At 38.4% G+C, this 22,915-nt stretch overlaps 1 protein-coding gene across 1 annotated transcript; it reads left to right on the top strand.

Annotated features, from left to right (window-relative positions):
* Positions 1 to 4,939: 4,939 nt before the first annotated feature.
* Positions 4,940 to 17,185, top strand: LOC133091244 (zinc finger protein 709-like). Its single transcript, XM_061190311.1, has 4 exons — positions 4,940 to 5,054; positions 14,923 to 15,049; positions 15,426 to 15,486; positions 15,870 to 17,185. The coding sequence occupies exons 1-4, from the start codon at positions 5,052 to 5,054 to the stop codon at positions 16,924 to 16,926; spliced, it is 1,248 nt and encodes a 415-aa protein (XP_061046294.1). The 5' UTR covers positions 4,940 to 5,051; the 3' UTR covers positions 16,927 to 17,185.
* The last annotated feature ends 5,730 nt before the right edge of the window (positions 17,186 to 22,915 follow it).

Here is a 22,915-nt window from a genome sequence, read left to right as displayed (position 1 = left end):
ATATGAAAATAATTCTATAGTATATGGTCTTTTGATTGACTCAGCATGATTTTTTTCAAGGGAAAATTATAAATCAATATTTCCTTCATTTTACATCAGAATAACATTTTATTAATTGGGTAAAACACATTGTTTACCTATTCATCTGTTAATGGAACTTTAGATGTTTCTACCTTTTGGCTACTATGAATCACATTACTCTAAAATTCATGTATAAATTTTGGCCAAATATGTATTTTCATATTCTTGGGCATATACCAAGGAGTGGGATTGATGGGTCATATGATAACTCTAGGTTCAATATTTGAGGAACTCCCAGAACTTTTTCCAGAGTGGCTTCGCTATTTTGTTTTCATTCCAACCTGTATGAGAGTTCAAATTTCTCCATCTATCCTGGATAAAACTTATTACCTCACTTTTTGATTTTAGCCATCCTAGTTTTTGTGACATGGAATCTCATTGTGGTTTTGATTTGCATCTCCCTGATGACTAATAATGGCCAGAATCTTTCCATATGCCCTTGATCATTTGTATATTTTACTTGGAAAAATGTGACTTCAGATGCTTGTCACATTTAATATTCAGTTAATTGACTTTTTATAACTAACTTATAAGAAGTCTCTAGATATTTTCAATATTAGTTCTTTTTTAAATATATGATTTGCAAAATTTTCTTCCATTCTAAGGGTTGTGTTCACTGTCTTGCCTTAAAAGTTTACTTTTAATTTTGATAATATACACATACCATAAAATTTACATTTTCACCATTTTAAGTGTATAGTTCAGTAGTACGAAATACATTGACATTGGGAAACCAATCTGCAGAACTATTTTCATCTTTCAAAACCAAACTCTATACCCATGTTGACATAAACAAATAGGATGCCAATTATTTCTCCAGCAAAATATGTGTTTATCCAGGATTAGCAAAGAATTGTAATTTGGGGTCAGCAACCTTGGCATGCAAGTTCCCCTGCAGCAAGGAGAGGAGCATTCTTTTAAAGAAGGGAAAAGGAAGTTGGGAGGGCTATAGTAAGCAAAGAGTTTTGCACAGCAAAGAAACCATAAACAAAACAAAAAGACAATCCACAGAATGGGAGGAAATATTTGCAAATTATGTGACCGAAAAGGAATTAATCTCCAAAATCTACAAACAGCTCATGCAGCTCAATATTAAAAAAACAAACAACCCAATCAAAAAATGGGCAGAAGACCTAAGTAGACAATTCTCCAAAGAAGACATACAGATGGCCAAGAGACACGTGAAAAAATGCTTAACATTGCTAATTATTACAGAAATGCAAATCAAAACTACAGTGAGATATCACCTCACACCAGTCAGAATGGCCACCATCAGAAAGTCTACAGACAACAAATGATGGATGACAGATGAATGGATAAAAAGAAGTGGTACATATATACAATGGAATATTACTCAGCCATTAAAAAGAATGAAATAATGCCATTTGTAGCAACATGGACGGACCTAGATGTCATACTGAGTGAAGTAAGTCAGAGAAAGACAAATATTGTATGATATCACTTATATGTGGAATCTAAAAAAAAAAGATACAAATGAACTTATTTACAAAACAGAAACAGAATCACAAACTTAGAGAACAAACTTATGGTTACCAGAGGGGAGAGGGAGAGGGATACTTAGGGAGTTTGGGATTTACATGTACACACTACTATATTTAAAATGGATAACCAGGGACTTCCCTGGTGGTCCAATGGCTAAGACTCCACACTCCCAGTGCAAGAAGCCTGGGTTCGATCCCTGGTCAGCAAACTAGATCCCACATGCTGCAACTAAGAGTTCACACGCCACACCTAAAAATTCCGCATGCCAGAACTGAAGATCCCGCATGCCGCAACTAAGACTAGGCACAGACAAATAAATAAATAAATAAATAAATATTTGAAAAATAAATAAATAAAATGTATGACCAACAAGGACCTACTGTATAGCATAGGGAACTCTGCTCAATATTATGTAACAACCTAAATGGGAAAAGAATTTGAAAAATAAATAAATAAATAAATAATTCACAAGGTGTTTTAAGCTCTCCCTTTTGAGAGTATTCCATCATTAGAGAAAAAAACAAACAAAAACAAAAAAACAATAAATGATGGAGAGGGTGGAGAGAAAAAGGGTTGTTGGTGGGAATGTAAATTGCTGTACCCGTTATGGAAAACAGTATGTATGGAGGTTCCTTAAAAAACTAAAAACATAGCTACGATATGGTCCAGCAATCACACTCCTGGGCATATATCCAGAGAAAACCATGGTTTGAAAGGATACATGCACCCCAATGGTCACTGCAGTGCTGTTTACAATAGCCATGACATGGAAGCAACCTAAAAGTCCATCCACAGGTGAATGGATACAGAAGATGTGGTACATATATACAATGGAGAAAACCATTCTACTTTTTGTCTCTAGGAATTTAGCTACTGTAGGTACCTCATACCAATGGAATCATACAGTGTTTGACCTTTTTTGTCAGGCTAATTTCAGCTAGCATAATGTCCTAAGGTTCATCTATGTTGTAGCAAGAGTCAAATTTGCTTTCTTTTTAAAGCTAAATAATACTCTGATGTATGTATGCACGGTATTTTTTTTGTCTATTCAACTGTTGATGGACACTTGAGTTGCTTCCACCTATGGCTACTATGAATAATGTGAAATGAACATATATATCTGTTTCGACATATCTGTTTGAGTCACTGCTTTCAATTCCACTTCAATTGACAGAAGTAGGATTGCTAGATCAGATAGTGACTCAGTTTGCAATTTTTTGAGGAATTGCCATTTTTTTTTCATACCATCAATACAATTTTATATTCCAAGCAATATCACACAAGGATTCCAAAGGATATTTCCACTTTCTTGATAGTTTCCTTTGAAGCATAAAATTATTAATTGTCCAAATTATCTAAAAGAATGAAATTAGAACACTCCCTAGCACCATACATAAAAATAAACTCAAAATGGATTAAAGACCTAAAGGTAAGGCTGGATACTATAAAACTCATAGGCAGAACACTTTTTGACATAAATCCCAGCAAGATCTCTTTTGATCCACCTCCTAGAGTAATGAAAATAAAAACAGAAATAAACAAATTGGATCTAGTTAAACTTAAAAGTTTTGCACAGCAAAGGAAACCATAAACAAACACAAAATATAACCCTCAGACTGGGAGAAAAGATTTGCAAACGAAGCAACCGACAAGGGATTAATCTTCCAAATATACAAACAGCACATACAGCTCAATATCAACAAAAAAACAACTCAATCAAAAAATGGGAGGAAGATCTAAATAGACATTTCTCCAAAGAAGACATACAGTTGGCCAAAAAGCACATGAAAAGATGCTCAACATCACTAATTATTAGAGAAATGCAAATTAAAACTATGAGGAGGTATCACCTCACATGGGTCAGAATGCCCATCATCAAAAAATCTACAAACAGTAAATGCTGGAGAGGGTGTGGAGAAAAGGGAACACCCCCTACACTGTTGGTGAGAATGTAAATTGATACAGCCACTATGGAGAACAGTATGAAAGTTCCTTAAAAATCTAAAAATAGAACTACCATATGACCCAGCAATTCCACTCCTAGGCATATATCCAGAGAAAACCATAATTCGAAAAGATACATGCACCCCAATGTTCATTGCAGCATTATTTACATTTACAATAGCCAGGACTTGGAAGAAACCTAAGTGTCCATCAACAGAGGAATGGATAAAGAAGATATGGTACATAAATACAGTGGAATATTACTAAGCCATAAAAAAGAACAAAATAATGTCATTTGCAGCGACATGGATGGACTTGGAGATTGTCGTGCTGAGTGCTGTGGGTCAGACAGAGAAGGTTGAATGTCATGTGATGTTGCTTGTATACGGAGTCTAGAAAAGGGGTGCAAGTGAACTTGTTTGCAGGACAGAGGTAGAGTCGAGGATGTAGAAAGCGAACTTATGGTTACCAGGAGATAAATAGGGAGGGATAAATTGGGAGGTTGGGATTGACGTGTACACACTACTATATGTAGAATGGATAACTGATGGGGACCTGCTGTGTAGCACAGGGAACTCTACTCAATACTCTGTCATGGCCTATATAGGAGGGGAATCTAAGAAAAGAGTTGGTGTATGTATATGTGTGGCTGATTCACCTTGCTGTGCACCTGAGGCTACTACAGCATTGTGAATCAGCTATAGTCCAATAAAAATTAGTAATTAATTAATTTATTTATAAAATTTCCTACCAGTGTAAAATGTACACCTGAGAAGTTAATGAACACACATCATAGCCTGTGGTTTAACTGAGATTTGTCCTGGCACCCAGCTAGGCTGACTGATTCAAATTTCCTACCAGAGCCAAGTGCTCTGGGATTCTTTAGCTTAAGTACCTAATAAGTGGGAATGGGGCAGGGATTGGTGGAAGGCCCAGCGCTGTCAAGGACGAAAGATGAAAATGGAGTCAGCCCCTTTATTACAGATGGTGAATTCACATTTAAGTGTCTGCGTTTCTTAACAAGAAGCACAGTTCCGTGCCTGGCCACACAGCCTTACACCAAGCCCTTGACCCCTGGAGGACATAAGACCCTCTTGCTCCAGGCAGGACTGGCCTGGGCCATCCTCTTATCTGTACTTGCTGCATCTTGAAACAGAATCAGGAATCCCAGTGCAGGAGGAGCTGCGGAAGACGTCTGAGACAGTCCCAGGCCAGGAAATGTTCTTTTACCAAGCAAACGTGCCAGGCGGGGACAGGTCCCATCTCACCTCCCACAGGTTGTCACTCAGGCACTAGGGGGCGGGGTATTGAGATCTGTCCAACCAGGCGGCCGCTGAGGCAGGTGGGCGGGGCGGTGCCCCGCTCAGGCGTGGACTTCCTTACCTTCTCCTACAGCGGAGGGGGTCGCGTGTATTTTCCGGTTCACTAACCTGTTAACTCTCACGTACCTTCTGTTGCCCTGTGTTCTGCACTAGTCCTTGGAGTCGTTAGGAGGGACTCAGACAGACCCAGGAAACCTCGAAATGGTGAGTGTGCTGAGCCGGGCTGTGGACACTCCGAAGGGACTGGTCGCAACCGGCCGAAACCGGCCATCTTTTGACCTGGTCACCTCGCGGTCAACTCCGGAGTCTGCGGATACGCGGGAGTCTGGGGCGCTGCTCGGACCTCAGTCCCCTCCGGGCCTCAGCGGCGGGGTTGGCCCGGCAGCTCGGACCCCGGGTGTCCTGTCCGGTCACTTCGCTGCAGGAACTTTGGCCCCGGAGCCTCACCCGGCTGCTCTGCGTCCGCGGCCACTCTTCTCCCCCCAGATTGTGTGGTGACCTCAGGCACGGTCTTCAGGTGACAATCGGGACTCGTTCTCCAGGGTTCGGTCGTGGGATTAGCTGTGGTCTGAGGGGTCCCAGCCTTTCCTTTCTGCCCCGGGGGGCACCCGTTTTGATAGGGATAGAATAGGATAGTTACACTGGTAGTTGTAGAAGTCCCAGTAGGGGATTGTAAATAGAGAGGGAAATCTAGGGAACTTTGGGAGACCACTGTAACTTATTGATCGCTCAAGAAAGCTATCGGAATGTCGTGGAACCAAGCAGGCTTCCTTAAGTATAAAGCCATAAATAAAAGCATGAGATATGACCCAGGTCGTTAAGTGAAAGAAAAAATGAGGCCTGCATTCTGCTGGTCGAGTTCAGCAAGATAATGATCCTTAACACCAAGGACAGGAATTTAAGGGAAAGGTGACATTCCAAAGTAGGAGACCCTCATTATATGGAGACCTGAGATGATTCAGCATACTTTAGTGTATGTTACCACCCTTCTCCTGATTTGAACAAGCTCTATGACAGTCCTAGTTTGACCTCATAGGGTCAGACACTCTCCTGTGCCATACGAAGGAGGAGCTAGTGACCTAAGCCTGACGTCTACTCGAAGAATGAGGAAGAAGGCAGTCTTTTTCCCCTTCCCCACTTTCCTTTGACTATAAAAATATAGCCCACTTAATCCTCAGGGCAGAGCCCCCCTGCCTGCTTGCGTCTCTTGCAAGCGTCCTATATTAATAAATCTACATCTTGCCTATCATCTCTTTGCCTCATGCTGAATTCCTTCTGTGCTGTGACACAAAGAACCCGAGCCTCAGTAAGTCCAGACACCAGGTGAGTGATTCTAATTACAAGACCATAGGTTCAAGTCCCAATCTGGGTTTACGCGGGGTTCGAGTCCGGGCACGTGGGTTCAAGTCCCATCTGACTTACACGGTTTCATTTTTTTCTCTGAGTTTTCCAAATGTTTGGGAAGCAGAATCTCAAAGACCTTAGCCCCCCAGAGGAGCTCTTTGTAGGGCTGGCAATAAATCATTAAATTTCCAGATCGCTCCCCTCATTCCCAAAGTCAATTTCGCCTCTCCAATTCAAATTACCTATCATCTATTCGTCTCCGCAGTGCATTTCAAACAAATATTTTAATTGTTTATCCTATTTCCGTAGCGACGTGGATGGTATTTTTTTGGGGGGCGGGGGGTGGTCTGTGGATATTTTACATGAGCAGAAGCCGACAATGACCACTTGGAAGTAGGTTGTATGAAGTCCTTTCTTTTCCCGATTTTTTTACTGGGAACAGATATCCTATAGGAAGTCCTTTCGTGGAGGTTTTTTTTGAACTTTTATGACGATCTACCCTGCCCATCCCTAGGTTAGTCCCCTTCAAAAGATTTACTCACTTATTTAAGTTTCTTTCTTCAACAGTGTAAAATAGAGCTTCAAAGGCCATATAAAATATTTCCAAAGAGGTAAGAGGTGAATTTCAGGGGAAAAAAAATTCCAGTATTACATTCCATTTGTTAAGAATTTTTTGCTTTTTTTCAATCCCTGAGGGAGTGTGGTTAAGTTTTTGTGGCCTCTCCTTTACTTTTGGTGGATTTCAAATGAAGTTTCAAGATTCAGACTTGTAGAGGAGAAGTATTCAAGCATGATTAATTATGTAGTAAATGAAATTGCCTTGGAAGTAATTGATGGACATTTTTTTCTGAAAAGGAATAGATATTTGGGGTTTCCTGGTGAACTAGTAGAAGTGGCTTATAATTTTCTTCTCTCATTTCCACATAAACACTGGATTTGAGTGATTTTGCTGAATTGTGCAAACAGGGTTTGTGTATTTGAAGTATCAGTGGTGGTGGAGAGCACCTGTAGTTGGGAGCAGAGCCTGAGGTCAGTGTCTTCAGGCTAAGGCCCCCTTTGAGCCTGCGAGGGGAAGTACTTGAAGGCCCTCCTATACTTGGAATCATACAGTATATAGCTTTGCCAGATTGGCTTCTTTCCGGTAGCAATATACTTTTTTTTTATTATTAATTAATTAATTAATTAATTAATTTTTGGCTGTGTTGGGTCTTCGTTTCTGTGCGAGGGCTTTCTCTAGTTGCGGCGAGCGGGGGCACTCTTCATCACGGTGCGCGGACCTCTTACTGTCGCGGCCTCTCTTGTTGCGGAGCACAGGCTCCAGACGCACAGGCTCAGTAGTTGTGGCTCATGGGCCTAGTTGCTCCGTGGCATGTGGGATCTTCCCAGACCAGGGCTCGAACCCGTGTCCCCTGCATCGGCAGGCAGATTCTCAACCACTGCGCCACCAGGGAAGACCAGCAATATACTTTTGAGCTTTCCTTCATGTGTTTTCATAGCTTGATACTTTATTCCTTTTTATTAGTGAACACTGTTTCATCATATGGATATACCACTGATTATTTGACTCTTGCAAGATATCTTGCTTACCTGTTGACTCATGCCAGTTATGAATAAAGCCCCTACAGGTATTTGTGTATGAGTTTTGTGTGAATATAAGAGTTGATCTCATTTGGACAAATAACAAGGAGTGTGATTGCTGGGTCTTAATATACATACTAAGAGTATATTTTGTTTTGAAAGAAAGCTCCTGTCTTCCTTTGTAGGGGTACCAAGTTCCATTCCCCCCAGCAATGAATGAGGATTATCTTCACATCCATTTGGTGTTTTGCATTTTAGTCATTAAATAAGTGTATAGTGATAGCTCATTTTATTTGCAATTTCCCACTGACATTTGACATTGAGCATGTTTTCATATTTCGTATTTCCCTTCTATATATCTTTTTTGGGGAGCTGTTTGTTCAGATCTTTTGCCCATTTTCAACTGGATTATTTGTCTTCCTACTGTTGAGTTTTAATAGTTCCTGGATATTTTGAATACCAGTTATTTATCACATAAGTGTTTTGCAAATATTAATATTTTTTCATATCCTGTGACTTGACTTTTCATTCCCTTAACACTGTCTTTCTGAGATGAGACGTTTCTTATTTTAATGAAGTGAAATTATCCTTTTTTTCTTTTACAGACCTGTGTTTGTTGTTATATTTGAAAATTCATCACCAAACCCAAAGTGACCTAGATTTCCTTCTATGATATTTTCGAGGAGTTTATTACTTTTGCATTTTACATTTAGATCTGTGATGTGTTTTCAGGTTTTTTTTGTAAAATGTGTTAAGTCCTATGTTTACATTTGCTTTGTTTTTGTGTGTGTTTGTTTGTGAATATCCATTATTTACAGCACTATTTGTTTAAAAGGTTTTCTTTTCATTTGAATTGCCTTTCCTTCTTTGTCCAAGTTCAGTGTGGGTCTACAGGAAAACAGTTGATTATCTTTCAATCTTGAGATGTGTCTTCTTTTAAAAAAAAAATAAATTTATTTATTTTATTTATTTATTTGGCTGCTTTGGGTTTTCATTGCTGCACGCGGGCTTCTCCCTAGTTGTGGTGAGCAGGGGCTACTCTTCGTTGTGGTGTGTGGTCTTTTCACTGCGGTGACTTCTCTTGTTGTGGAGCACGGGCTCTAGACTTGCAGGTTTCAGTAGTTGTGGCACGCTGGCTCAGTAGTGTGGCTCGCGGGCTCTAGAGTGCAGGCTCAGTAATTGTGGCACACAGGCTTAGCTGCTCCGTGACATGTGGGATCTTCCCAGACCAGGGCTCAAACCCGTGTCCCCTGCATTGGCAGGTAGCTTCTTAACCACTGCGCCACCAGGGAAGCCCAGAATATGTCTTCTTAATTCCAAGAGTTATCTGTTGTTGGAGAATCTTTAAGATGTTTCACAGAGATAATTATGTCCTGGAGACCAAATATTTGAATTTACCTACAGGATACATGAATATGTTCTTTTTCAGGAAGTAGAAGTTCCCTCTATTATTTGTTTGTGATTAAAAATGGATGCTGGATTTTACCAAATCCTTTGAAATTTTCATTTCCCCCTTTGTTCTTTTCTCATATTTCCTTTTACCCTCTGTCTTCCCTTGTAGGCATATTGACTAGATGTTTATCAGTGTTATTAATCTTGTCAAAGAACTAGCTTAAAAGTTTTTTCTCCTTCAATTACCCACAATTACATTAATTTCCTTTCTGATTTTTATAATTTTATTTTGCTTATTTTGTGATTATATGGTCTTCTCTTTATTGTTTCTTAAGGTAGATGCTTGCATTGTTGTTTACAGACCTTTGTTTTTTCCCAGTTGATGATGGCATAAATTTCTCTGTAGGCACTGCTTTTGCTGCATGCCACAATTTAGCTCAAAACAAATCTTAATTTCTCTTGAGACTTCTTCTTTGATCCCATGTATTATTTAGAAATATGTTGTGGAATCTCTGTGTGTTAGGGGTTTTTCCAAATCTCTTGCTTGTATTGATTGCTAGATGAATGCCTTTGAGTTCTAGGAGCATAGTTTGTATGATTTTTCTTCTTTCAGATTTGTTAAGGTATGCTTTATGTCCCAGAAAGTGTTCTGTCTGGTTGAATGTTTCATATGAATTTGAGAAGAATGTGTATTCTGCTCTTGTTGCATGAGTTGTTCTTTAGATTACAATTACATTTAGTTGTTTCATAGTACTCTTCAAAGCAAGTCTATCCTTCCTGATTTTCTGCCTGCTGTTATATACAGCTTATGATAAGGGGGTGTTGATGTATGACTATAATAATGGATTTATGTATTCCTCCCTGCATTCTTCATGTCTTGCCTTATGTATTTTGCCGCTTTGTTGCTATGTATGTACACATGAAGGATTGTTATGCCTTCTTGCAGAATGGACCTTTTTGTCATTATGTAAAGTCCTTTCTGTCCCTGAGTTTTCCTTGGTCTGAAATCTGCATTGTCTAAAATTCATATACGAGTGCCAGCATTCTTTTGGTTAGTTTTGGCATGGTGTATTTATCTCCATTGCTTTATTTCTCATCTACCAGTGCCTTCATATTTAAAATGAGGTTTTGGTAGACAACATGTAATTGTAATTTTAAAAATCACATATTACAATATCAGAAAGGGAAAGTAAAAAAACAGTATGCACCAAAAAAAATAAAATACTTTGGAATAAACCTGACGAAGGAGGTGAAAGAGATATGTTGAGCACCATAAAACATTGATAAAGGAAATTGAACTGAATCAAAAAATGAAAAGCTGGGCTTCCCTGGTGGTGCAATGGTTAAGAATCCTCCTGCCAATGCAGGGGACACGGGGTCAAGCCCTGGTCTGGGAAGATTCCACATGCCGTGGAGCAACTTAGCCCGTGCGCCACACTACTGAGCCTGCACTCTAGAGCCTGCGCGCCTAGAGCCCGTGCTCCGCAACAAGAGAAGCAGCCGCAATGAGAAGCCTGCACACCGCAACAAAGAGTAGCCCCCGCTCGACACAACTAAAGAAAGCCTGCGCGCAGCAATGAAGACCCAACGCAGCCATAAATAAATAAATAAATAAATAAATAAATAAATTTATTAAAAAAAAAAGGAAAGCTAACCCATACTTTTGGATTGGAGGAATTATTTTTGTTAAAATGGCCATAGTACCCAAAGCAATCTACAGATTTAATGTGATCCCTATCAAATTACTCATGACATTTTTCACAGAACTAGAACAAATAATCCTAAAAGGTATATGGAACTATAAAAGACCCAGAATTGCCAAAGCAATTCTGAGGAAAAAGAAAAAAGCTAAAGGCATAACCCTCCCAGATTTCAAACAATAATACAAAGTCACAGTTGTCAAAACAGTGTGATACTGCCACAAAAACAGAAATATAGAATCAATGGAACAGAATAGAGAGGCCAGAAATAGACCCACACACCAATGGTCAATTAATCTTTGACAGAGGAGACAAGAATATACAATGGGGAAAAGACAGTCTCTTCAGCAGGTGGTGTTGGGAAAGTTGGACTGCCTCATGTAAATCAATGAAGTTAGAACACACCTTCACACCATATACAACAATATACTCGAAATGGCTTAAAGACTTAAATGTAAGACATGACATCATAAAACTCATAGAAGAGAACATAGACAAAATATTCTCTGATATAAATTATACCAATGTTTTCTCAGGTCAGTCTCCCAAGGCAATAGAAATAAAAGTAAAAATAAACAAACTGGTCCTAATCAACATATAAGCTTTTGCACAGCAAAGGAAACCATAAACAAAATGAAAAGACAACCTACGTACTAGGAGAAAATATTTGTCAATGATGCGACCAACAGTGGCTTAATTTCTAAAATATACAAACAGCGCATACTATCCAATAACAAAAAACAGACAACCCAATAAAAAATGAACAGAAGACCTAAATAGACATATCTCCAAAGAAGACATACATATGACCAATAGGCACATGAAAAGATGTTCAACATTGCTAATTATTAGAGAAATGCAAATCAAAACTGCAGTGAGGTACCCACCTCACATTGGTCAGAATGGCCATCATTAAAAGTCTGCAAATAACAAATGCTGGAGAGGGTGTGGAGAAAACGGAACCCTTTTATACTGTTGGAAGGAATGTAGATTGGTGCATCTACTTTGGAAAACAGTATGGAGGTTCCCCAAAACACTAGAGTTGCCATATCCTCCAGCAATCCCAGTCCTGGGTATATATCCAGAGAAAACTCTAATTCGAAATGATACAGGCACCCAAATATTCATAGCAGCACTATTTACAACAGCGAAGACATGGAAACAACCTACATGTCCATCAACAGATGAATGGATAAAAAAGATGTGGCATATATATTCAGTGGAATACTACTCAGCCATTAAAGGTGAAATAATGCCATTTGCAGCAACATGGATAGACGTACAGATTATCATACTATGTGAAGTAAGTCAGATGGAGAAAGAGAAATACCATATGATATCACTTATATGTGATATCTAAAATATGTCACAAATGAACTTATTTTCAAAACAAAAACAGGCTCCCAGACATCAAAATGAAAATTATGGTTACCAAAGGGGAAAGGGGGTTGGAGGGAGATAAATTAGGAGTTTGGAATTAGCAGAAACAAGCTATTATATATAAAATAGATAAACAACAAGGTCCTATTGTATAGCACAGGGTACTGTAAAATCCTGTAGAAAACCTTAATGGAAAAGAATATGAAAAAGAATATATATATATGAATATATATATATATCTGAATCACTTTTCTGTACACCAGAACCTAACACAACTTTGTAAATCATCTATACTTCAATAAAAATGAATAAGTAAAACTGATATTACTGTAATTTTCTTTCATTTGTATTGAGACCATTGTTGATTGAGATGGTGACTAATACAGTTGGATTAATATCTAACACTTTTTACTCTTTCTATTTGTTGCCCTTATTTTTTCATTTGTCTTTTCTCTTTTTTCTACCTTCTCTGGATTTCATTGAGCATTTTGTCTGATTCTTCCTTTTTTCATTCTTAGCCTATACCTTTGTAAAGAACTTTTTTAGTGGTTGCCCTTGAGTTTTCAGTATACATTTAGAACTAACCCACATCAGTCTGCAACTTAACACAGTACCTCTTCAGTGGTTGTTCAGGTACCTCATACCACACTATTCCCATTTCCCCTCCTCTGTCCCTATTGATATGGCTGTCATTTATTTCACTTATCCACAAGGTTATCATTATCAATGTCATTCTTGCTAATATGATTTTAGACAAAGTGTCATCTATTATAAAAGAAATACAAAAGATGTTTACCTTTATTTATTCCTCTTTTAATTCCCCTACATAATTTACATTCTTTCTGATGAATTTTAATGTCTTTCAAAGTTGGCATACTAATGACAAGTTCCATCAATTTTTGTCTCAAAATGGCCTTATTTTTTCTTATTTTTAAAGGATAATTGTGCTTCCTAACAGAATTCTAGGACACTGGTTTTTTTTTTTTTAATTTCAAAACTTTAAATATTTCAATCCACTTAGTTCTTTCATATATACATATATATATAATAATTATTATTATTTTTCCTGAAAAGAAGTCCAGTTTGATTCTAATCTTTATTTCTCTATACCTAAAGTATACCTCTGGCTTCTTACAATATATTCTCTTTACCTTTGTTTTTCTCTCTACTTTAAATATAATATACTTTGGTCTCCATTTTAGGTGTTTTCATTTTTATTGTTCACTGAGCCTCATGGATCTATGGGTGTTGTCTATCATTAATATTAGGAACATCTCAGTGGTCGTTACTTATTTGTCTCTCTTTTCCTTCAGTTATTTTCATTATATGTATCTTAAATCTTCTGTTAAAGAAGGTTATGCCAGGGTTCATGGATACTGTGTTCTATCTTTTTGATCCTTTTTGTCTTTGTGTTAGACTACATTGAAACAGTTTTTTTGGGTACAGGCCTTAAGAACAGAATATTTGGGGCATATTTAAAAAATGTCTTTCTTTTCTCTTTCCCAGTTTTAGGACACCAGTTTACCCTTTGAAGTCAGTACTCTCATGGCTCTGGGAGGACTTGTTTATTTCAAGCTTTTTCATTCTCTTCTTGTGAGATGGAGAATCACAACTTCTAATTTCATAAATCCCAGACTAGATTTTCACTTAGCAGTAGCAACAGTGGCTGCTTGGATAACTCCTGTTCCTGAAATTCCAGGATGGAGACTTTATGTTCTTTTGGAGGAAGCCAATGATGAAACCCTTACATATTTTATAATCATGGGAAAATTCACCATCAGAGTGTTATGGACTTCGGTGAGCTCCCTTGTAAACTGTAGCTCTTAACCTGTTCCTTGAGGTCAGTAAGACCCAGAGTACACTGTTACGGTGTGAAGAGAAAGAGTTTTTTGGGCATGTAATTGCACTGTGTGTTCTAAAATTTGGCTGGAAGAGCCTTGAGGCACCTGAGTATAGGGATTTTGTGGTCTAACATATTAATGCTTCTTCCCCATGTCTGAGCTCTAAGTTTGAAGTAACTTTCTACCTGCATCAAATTATATGTAGAGAGGAAGGAAAAACAGAGTCTGTGCTAATCATTATACAACTTAAAGGCAGTGCATCTGCAGAAGAATATCTATTTTCAGGCAACTGTGTGTGATTGTGATTTCTTCTAAAGGCCTGGAGGACTTTGGGACAGTGTGGCCAGCTGGGCTTTGTTAAAAGTTTGATTTCTACAGGTCACCTGGCCTCTGATGTTAGGTGATAGGACTAGAAAAAAGCTTCCAGTTCTTCACTGTCTGTCTATTTATTAAAACCTCATGCAATCTTGATCCTCTGCCTCATGGAGTACTGTAACTTGTGGATCATAAGAAGATGAAAGAATTTTTTCAGCAGAAATCGTTGTTCTTAAAATGATGTTTCTTTCATTTGTAAAGCATTTCTCATTCTCTGGGCTCTGCCATTATTGTGATATAAGCAATACTGTGACTACAGAAGTTATGTGTAAATAATTTCCATTTGTTCATGATGCTGTTAAATTATTGAGGAAGTGTGGAGAATAAGTTTCTCATGATCAAGTCATAGAATAACTCTTTGTAAACAACAGAATTGTACATAGCCTTCCTATAAATCGAGTGTGGGTGTCTAGTTCTGTCAGTCTCATGCATCTCAGTGTGCCCCTATTTTGGGTGTTTTAGGACTCATTGGCCTTTGAGGATGTGGCTGTGAACTTCACCCTGGAGGAGTGGGTTTTACTGGATTCCTCACAGAGGAAACTCTACAGAGATGTGATGCGGGAAAACTTCCAGAACCTGGTCTCAGTAGGTAAGAATGAAAATTTTCCTCCCTTTGTCAGTTAGAGAACAAGTGTTTCTTACCTGTCAATGTTGTTCAAAGATGTGGAATGTGGAAAGGGAAAACTTTGATAAAGAGACTAGCGGGGGTGGGGATCAAAGGGAAATCCCCGGTGATGCAGTGGTTAGGACTCAGTGCTTTCACCACTGCTGTGGCCCCAGTTCAGTCCCTAGTCGGGAAACTAAGATCCTGCAAGCCATACTGCACAGCACCCGCCCCCCCAAAAAAAAGAGAAGAAGAAAGAAAGGAAACTAGACATGGTCAGAGCTCATCATGGGCCTAAAATCCAATAATTTTTCTATCATTTCTAATACTTTGGGATCATTTATCTGGGTCTGTATTTCAGAAACAAAACAGGAAGATCGTGACATTGAAGATCAGTACAAAAACCAGGGGAGAAAATTAAGGTGAGTCACACCCACAATTCAAAGCATTGTCTTGTGAGAATCATGGTATATTCTGAAAATTTTTAAAAAGCAAGCAAAAACAAATAGCCCGGTCTTCAAATTTAGTTATTCTCAGAAAATGTCTCCCAAAAATATTTTCTTAAATGTGATATAAATGTTCTGTGTTTCCAATATAGTTCATGTGCAGTCAATAAACCCTATATTTGAATATCACTTTTTAATAGAAAAGGTGAAGTCCTGTTGCAGAGCATTCAGTTTATTCAACTTCTAACAATTCACACAAGATAGAAAACCTCACTGTTCCTATAAATCATAATAAATACAATAAATAAATGATTTCTTAATAAAGAAATCATTAATAATCTTCTTCTCATTGTTTACAGAAGTCCTATGGTAGAGAGACTCTCTGGAAGTAAAGGCAATAGTTTCTGTGGAGAAAACTTCACCCTTATTCCAGCTCTCAATCTGAAGAAGAAAACTCCTGGTTTAAAACCATGGGAATGCAGTGCATGTGCAAAGGTCTTCATGCATCATTCATCCTTTAATAGACACATGAAATGTCACATTGAAGACAAACCAAGAGAGTATCAAAAGTACCATGAGAAGGTATATAAATGTAAAGAATGTGGGAAAGCCTTCATTTCTCCTAGTTCTCTTAGAACACATGAAAGGAGTCACACTGGAGCGAAGCCCTATGAATGTGAACAATGTGGAAAAGTCTTTCGATATCAAAAATCCTTCCGACTACACAAAAGAACTCACACAGGGGAGAAACCCTATGAATGTAAGGAATGTGGGAAAGCCTTCATGTGGGAAACAACTTTTCGAAAACACATGGTAACTCACACTGGAGATTTACCTTATAAATGTCAGAAATGTGAGAAAGCATTCATTTATCCCAGTTGTCTTCGAATGCATGAAAGCAGTCACAATGGAGAGAAACCCTATCAATGTAAACAATGTGGAAAAGCCTTTAAAAGTCCTGAAACTATTCAAATACATGAAAGAATTCACAGAGGAGAGAAACTCTATGAATGTAAGCAGTGTGGTAAAGCCTTCAATCATTTCAGTTCCTTACAGCTACACAAAAGACATCACACAGGAGAGACACCGTATGTGTGTAAAACATGTTCTAAAGTATTGAATACTGCCCGGTCTCTTCGAAATCATGAAAGAATCCACACTGGAGAAAAACCCTATGAATGTAAGGAATGTGGGAAAGCTTTCACATGGAAAATAACCCTTCAGAAACACATGATAACACACACTGGAGATGGACCTTATAAATGTAAAGAATGTGAGAGAGTATTCATTAATCCCAGTTCTCTTAAAACACATGAAAGGAGTCACACTGGAGAGAAACCATATCAGTGTGAACAATGTGGTAAAAGTTATAGATATCCAGCAGTTTTGAAAATACATCGAAGGACCCATACTTGAGAAAAACCCTACGAATGTAAAAATGAAGGGAAAACCTTCACTTCTGCATATTTTCAAGTGCATGAAAGAATTCACACTGGACAGAAACCCTATCAATGACAGGAATGTGGGAAATCTTCATTTGCCTCTCAGTTGTTCAAAGACATGAGACTGCACACTGGACAGAAATCATATAAAATGTGACGAATGTGGGAATGGCTTTTCTGATCTTAGTAGTTTATGAAACCGTAAAAGGATTTACTAGATAAAACCTTGTTTGTAAACAGCCTGGGAAACACTTCAATTGATTGTTATCATTACACGTAAAAACTCCCATGGAAAAGAAGTGTAAATGTAAGTAACATGAGATAACTTGATGGAAAGTAATCTATGCCTAATGTTCCAGAAAACCTTCAATATGAAAGACTTTTTAAAATTTTTATTTATTATTATTTATTTTTTGCCAGGCTGTACAGCATGTGGGGGATCTTAGTTCCCCAACCAGGGATCAAACCTGTGCCCCGTGCAGTGGAAGTGCGGAGTCTTAACCACTGGACTGCCAGTGAAGTCCAGAAAGAGTTGTTTTAAAAGTTTATAGGACTTCCCTGGTGGTGCAGTGGTTAAGAATCCGCCTGCCAATACAGGGTACATGGGTTCAAGCCCTAGTCCTGGAAGATCCGACATGCTGCAGAGCAACTAAGCCTGTGTGCCACAACTACTGAGCCTGTGCTCTAGAGCCCGTGAGCCACAACTACTGAGCCCATGTGCCACAACTACTGAAGCCTATGCGCCTAGAGTCCATGCTCCGCAGCAAGGGAAGCTGCCACAATGAGAAGCCCGCGCACTGCAACGAAAAGTAGCCCCTGCTCACCACAACTAGAGAAAGCCCGTGTACAGCAGCAAAGACCCAATGCAGCCAAAAAAAAAAAAAAAAGTTTATAAATATGTTGTGTTTACTCAGGATCCTTCTTCAAGTGTATCCTTCAATGGTGGATTTCTACTAATTTCACAAACTAATATTAATGTGAATTCATTCTGTAATTTGTCTTTCAACAATAGTACATAACGTTTAAAGGTAGTGATTTTTCCTTTAATTGGATAGTTATTTTGTTCTATTTACTTCTGAAGCCTGTTGGATTCATGGATGCATTTAAGTGTATTTCTAGTATGCGGTGAGGCTTAAATTTTTATAATGTTCTATTCATTCTCTGTTAATGGGCCATTGAAAAATGGCAGTTTGGAATTTGTTGGGATTTCCTAGTAGTTTTGTGTGGCAGTTCCTAGGTCTATAATCTATTGTATATATTGTACCCTTTTTAATGAGAAAGATCCTTTTTGGTGGTGGTGCCTATAGGAGCCTTTTCCCATTTTCCATTCTATTAAACACTTGGAATAAATTTTATGTATGACTAGGATGTCAAAGAGTATACTGTTATGTAAATTATGATTTTTCCTATTTGCTTTTTGTGTTTCCTTCTGACTGGTATTTGTTGAATAGACTGTGAGACTTGTGATAATACAAAAAATCTGGAGTTGGAGATATCTTGCCTGTGCATCATATTAGAACCTAGACTTTCCAGAATCTATCCCCTTTGTGGTTCCATGTTAGCATTCACCAACAGCTCACCTGTGTGTGATTTTAAAGCAGATGCAGAGAAGACATTCTTCAGATAGTGGAGTCCCCACACTGGGAGAGAGGCAGATATGTAGGAGCTTCAAGGACACCATCTCCCAGCTTATTTTCAAGATTCTGTGTCCTTGTAGTCAAGAGTGTCCTCAACAGCCCCAACAAATGTTTGATTTCCATTTTTATAGACATGTAGTTTCCCCTGATATCTTCACAGCTTCCACATCAAAGATCCATCAGAGTTTGAATTTTTTCTGTAAGCCCTCTTGTGTCCACTTTGAAAGTTATTTCAGTATTTTATGGTTGGTAATAGTCTCTGATTCCACTCCTCTCTGGATTATATCTTTATAGTGTCTAATATGTGTAGGAAACACTTTATGTTGTTAATAATACTAGTATGTATGTGTTCCTGACTCACCACGACATTCACAATGGTGCCGCCAAAAAGAATGACATGGGAGTTTGTTTCTCTGCTGCATTGTGCAGGGGCATCGGTGACCCATTGTTTCCATGTGAGAATAAGCACCTCCTTCTGTCAAGATGGCTATGGGTGTTTCCTGTTACTTGTAGCTGAATATAATCCCCCAACATGTTTTTTATTGTATTTTATTTTACATGATTGAAACTGTTTGAATTTTTTGTGAAACAGTAGTTTTTGTAGTCTTTTCAAATATTTTACCAACTCTTTTTGAAGCTTTCATTAGCTAACAAATGTTACTTTTCATTTCCTCAAAGAATATGTTAAAATACCCATTTTATGTATGAATATTCAGAAAAACCTTGCAGCTTTCTTCATTTAATTATTATGCAATATGAGTAAGTTTTAAAAAGATATTTATTTATTAGGTTGGCCAAAAGGTTTGTTCGTTTTTTTCCGTCAGATGGTCTAGTAGGGCTTCCCTGGTGGCACAGTGGATAAGAATCTGCCTGCCAATGCAGGGGACACGGGTTCGATCCCTGGTCTGGGAAGATCCCACATGCCGTGGGGCAACTAAGCCCATGTGCCACAACTACTGAGCCTGTGCTCTAGAGCCCGCAAGCCACAACTACTGAGCCCACGTGCCTAGAGCTTGTGCTCTGCAACAAGAGAAGCCACTGCAACGAGAAGGCCACGCACCACAACGAAGAATAGCCCCCACTCGCCGCAACTAGAGAAAGCCTGCGTGCAGCAACAAATACCTAATGCAGCCAAAAATAAATAAATTTTTTAAAAATATTTTTAAAAATTAAAAAAAAATGATGGTCTAGTAGCACTAAGTTGTCTTTAACTTCATTCAAAACAATTTTGTTAGATTGTATTGTGGCAGTTCTCATATCAATAAGCATTTAAAAAAAATCAAAATTGGTGAATTTTTGTGTAGCCATTTTAATATTGGTGATGTAAGGAAAAAAGTAACATATTCGGCATATTATGCTTTATTATTTCAAGAAAGGCAAAAACGCAACTGAAACGCAAAAAAAAATTTGTGCTGTGTATGGAGAAGGTGCTGTGACTGATCAAACGTGTCAGAATTCGTTTACCAAGTTTCATGCTAGAGATTTCTCGCTGGACGATGCTCCACATTGGGGTAGACCAGTTGAAGTTGATAGCGATCAAATGGAGACATTAATTGAGAGCAATCAACGTTATACCACGTGGGAGATAGCCTACATACTCAAAATATCCAAATCAAGTGTTGAAAATCATTTGCACCAGCTTGGTTATGTCAATTGCTTTGATGTTTGAGTTCCACATAAGTTAAGTGAAAAAAACCTTCTTGATCGTACTTCTGCATGTGATTCTCTACTGAAATGTAATGAAAACGTTCCGTTTTTAAAACAAATTGTGACGGGTGATGAAAAGTGGATACTGTACAATAATGTGGAATGGAAAAGATCGTGGGGCAAGTGAAACGAGCCACCACCAACCACACCAAAGGCTGGTCTTCATCCAAAAAAGGTGATGTTGTGTATATGGTGGGATTGGAAGGGAGTCCTCTATTATGAGCTCCTTCTGGAAAACCAAATGATCAATTCCAACAAGTACTGCTCGCAGTTAGACCAACTGAAAGCAGCACTCAACATAAAGCATCCGGAATTAGTCAACAGAAAACGCATAATCTTCCATCAGGATAACGCAAGACCGCATATTTCTTTGATGACCAGGCAAAAACTGTTACAGCTTGGCTGGGAAGTTCTGATTCATCTGCCGTATTCACCAGACATTGCACCTTCGGATTTCCATTTATTTTGGTCTTTACAAAATTCTCTTAATGGAAAAAATTTCAGTTCCCTGGAAGACTGTATAAAAGGCACCTTGAACAGTTCTTTAATCAAAAAGATAAAAAGTTTTGGAAAGATGGAATTATGAAGTTGCCAGAAAAATGGCAGAAGGTAGTGGAACAAAATGGTGAATATGCTGTTCAATAAAGTTTTTGGTGAAAATGAAAAATGTGTCTTTCATTTTTACTTAAAAACCAAAGGAACGGGCTTCCCTGGTGGCGCAGTGGTTGAGAATCTGCCTGCTAATGCAGGGGACACGGGTTCGAGCCCTGGTCTGGGAAGATCCCACATGCCACGGAGCAACTAGGCCCGTGAGCCACAACTACTGAGCCTGTGCGTCTGGAGCCTGTGCTCTGCAACAAGAGAGGCCACGATAGTGAGAGGCCCGTGCACCGCGATAAAGAGTGGCCCCCGCTTGCCACAACTAGAGAAAGCCCTCGCACAGAAATGAAGACCCAACACAGCCAAAAATAAATAAATAAATAAATAAATAAAACTAAAAAAAAAAAAAAAAAAAAAACCAAAGGAACTTTTTGGCCAACCCAATATTTATGTATTTATTTTGCTGTGCTGGGTCTTAGTTGCGGCACACAGGATCTTCGATCTTCGTTGCGGCATGCTGGATCTTTGGTTGCAGTATGCGAACTCGTAGTTGCCACATCTTGTAGTTCCCTGACCAGGAATCGAACCTGGGCCTCTTGCATTGAGAGTGTGGAGTCTTAGCCACTGCACCACCAGGGAAGTCCCAGTATGAGTCAGTTTTATCCTGTGAATGGAAGGTCAGCTACTTTATCCTCAGGCCATTTTCTTATTTTGTTACAGTTTTTGTCATGAAACTCATTTGTTACTCATTCTTTTTTTTTTTTTTTTTAAACATCTTTATTGAAGTATAATTGCTTTACAATGGTGTTGTTACTCATTCTTATCTGCGAAGTTAAATCATGGGTTTTTTCAGTGCCATCTTGTCAGGGACCCATAAGGTCACAGCTCTAGTAACATACTGGGGTGAAATAAATTCTATTAAGAATGATTGCAGATAAACAAAGGTCTCCTGTATAGCACAGGGAACTATTCAATATCCTGTAATAAACTATAATGGAAAAAAATACTAAAAAGTATATATGTATAACTTAATCACTTTGCTGTACAGGAGAAATTAACACAATATTATGAATCAACTATATTTCAATAAAAATTTTAAAAAGGATGATTACAAACCCTATAAGACTGGTGTGTAACAGTAACAGGGTGCTCAAAAGGACTTCTTACAGGAATTTCACTTGTGTTAGAGGATTTGATTGCTATTCAAGGCAGCAAGATGTTTTTCTTGAATGCTTTCAGGTGGTTTAATTTATTTTATCATTGGTGATTGTAAACATTTTCTTGAAGGCAAAAACGTTGTCATGGAGCTAAACTTAATTAGTAAGAAGCATCATTCAGTTATATTAGTAAGAAGAGGAGACTATTGGTCATTTTTTAATAAATATATTTATTATTTTATTGATTTATTTTTGGCTGCGTTGGGTCTTCATTGCTGCGTGAGAGCTTTCTCTAGTTGCCGTGAGTGGGGGCTACTCTTTGTTGCGGTGCACAGGCTTCTCATTGTAGTGGCTTCTCTTGTTGCAGAGCATGGGCTCTAGGCGCGCGGGCTTCAGTAGTTGTGGCTCGCAGGCTCTAGAGCGCAGGCTCAGTAGTTGTGGCACACGGGCTTAGTTGCTCCGCGGCATGTGGGATCTTCCCGGACCAGGGCTTGAACCCGTGTCCCCTGCATTGGCAGCTGGATTCTTAACCACTGTGCCACCAGGGAAGTCCCTATTGGTCATTTGTATGATTTTGTATTTTACCTTTTATCACTGTTAGAGACAGGGTTATAAAATACATAAATTCACTTCTTAGTATCCCAGGTAGTATTTTTATAATCTCCTTTATGACATAACCAAGGCCTATAAATTTATGTAAATTGTGAGACGATAGAAAGCTAGGAAGACAAAGATATGACAAATATGCCAGAGAACCTGTTGTGAAAGACTGTACTCTTTTCTTTAAAATTAATTTTATTGAAAAATAGTTGATTTGCAATGTTGTATTGACTTCTGCTGTACAGCAAAGTGATTCAGTTAA

Source organism: Eubalaena glacialis, chromosome 4, assembly GCF_028564815.1.
Source record: "Eubalaena glacialis isolate mEubGla1 chromosome 4, mEubGla1.1.hap2.+ XY, whole genome shotgun sequence".
Lineage (NCBI taxonomy): Eukaryota > Metazoa > Chordata > Mammalia > Artiodactyla > Balaenidae > Eubalaena > Eubalaena glacialis.
This window is presented reverse-complemented; position numbering and strand designations above follow the sequence as displayed.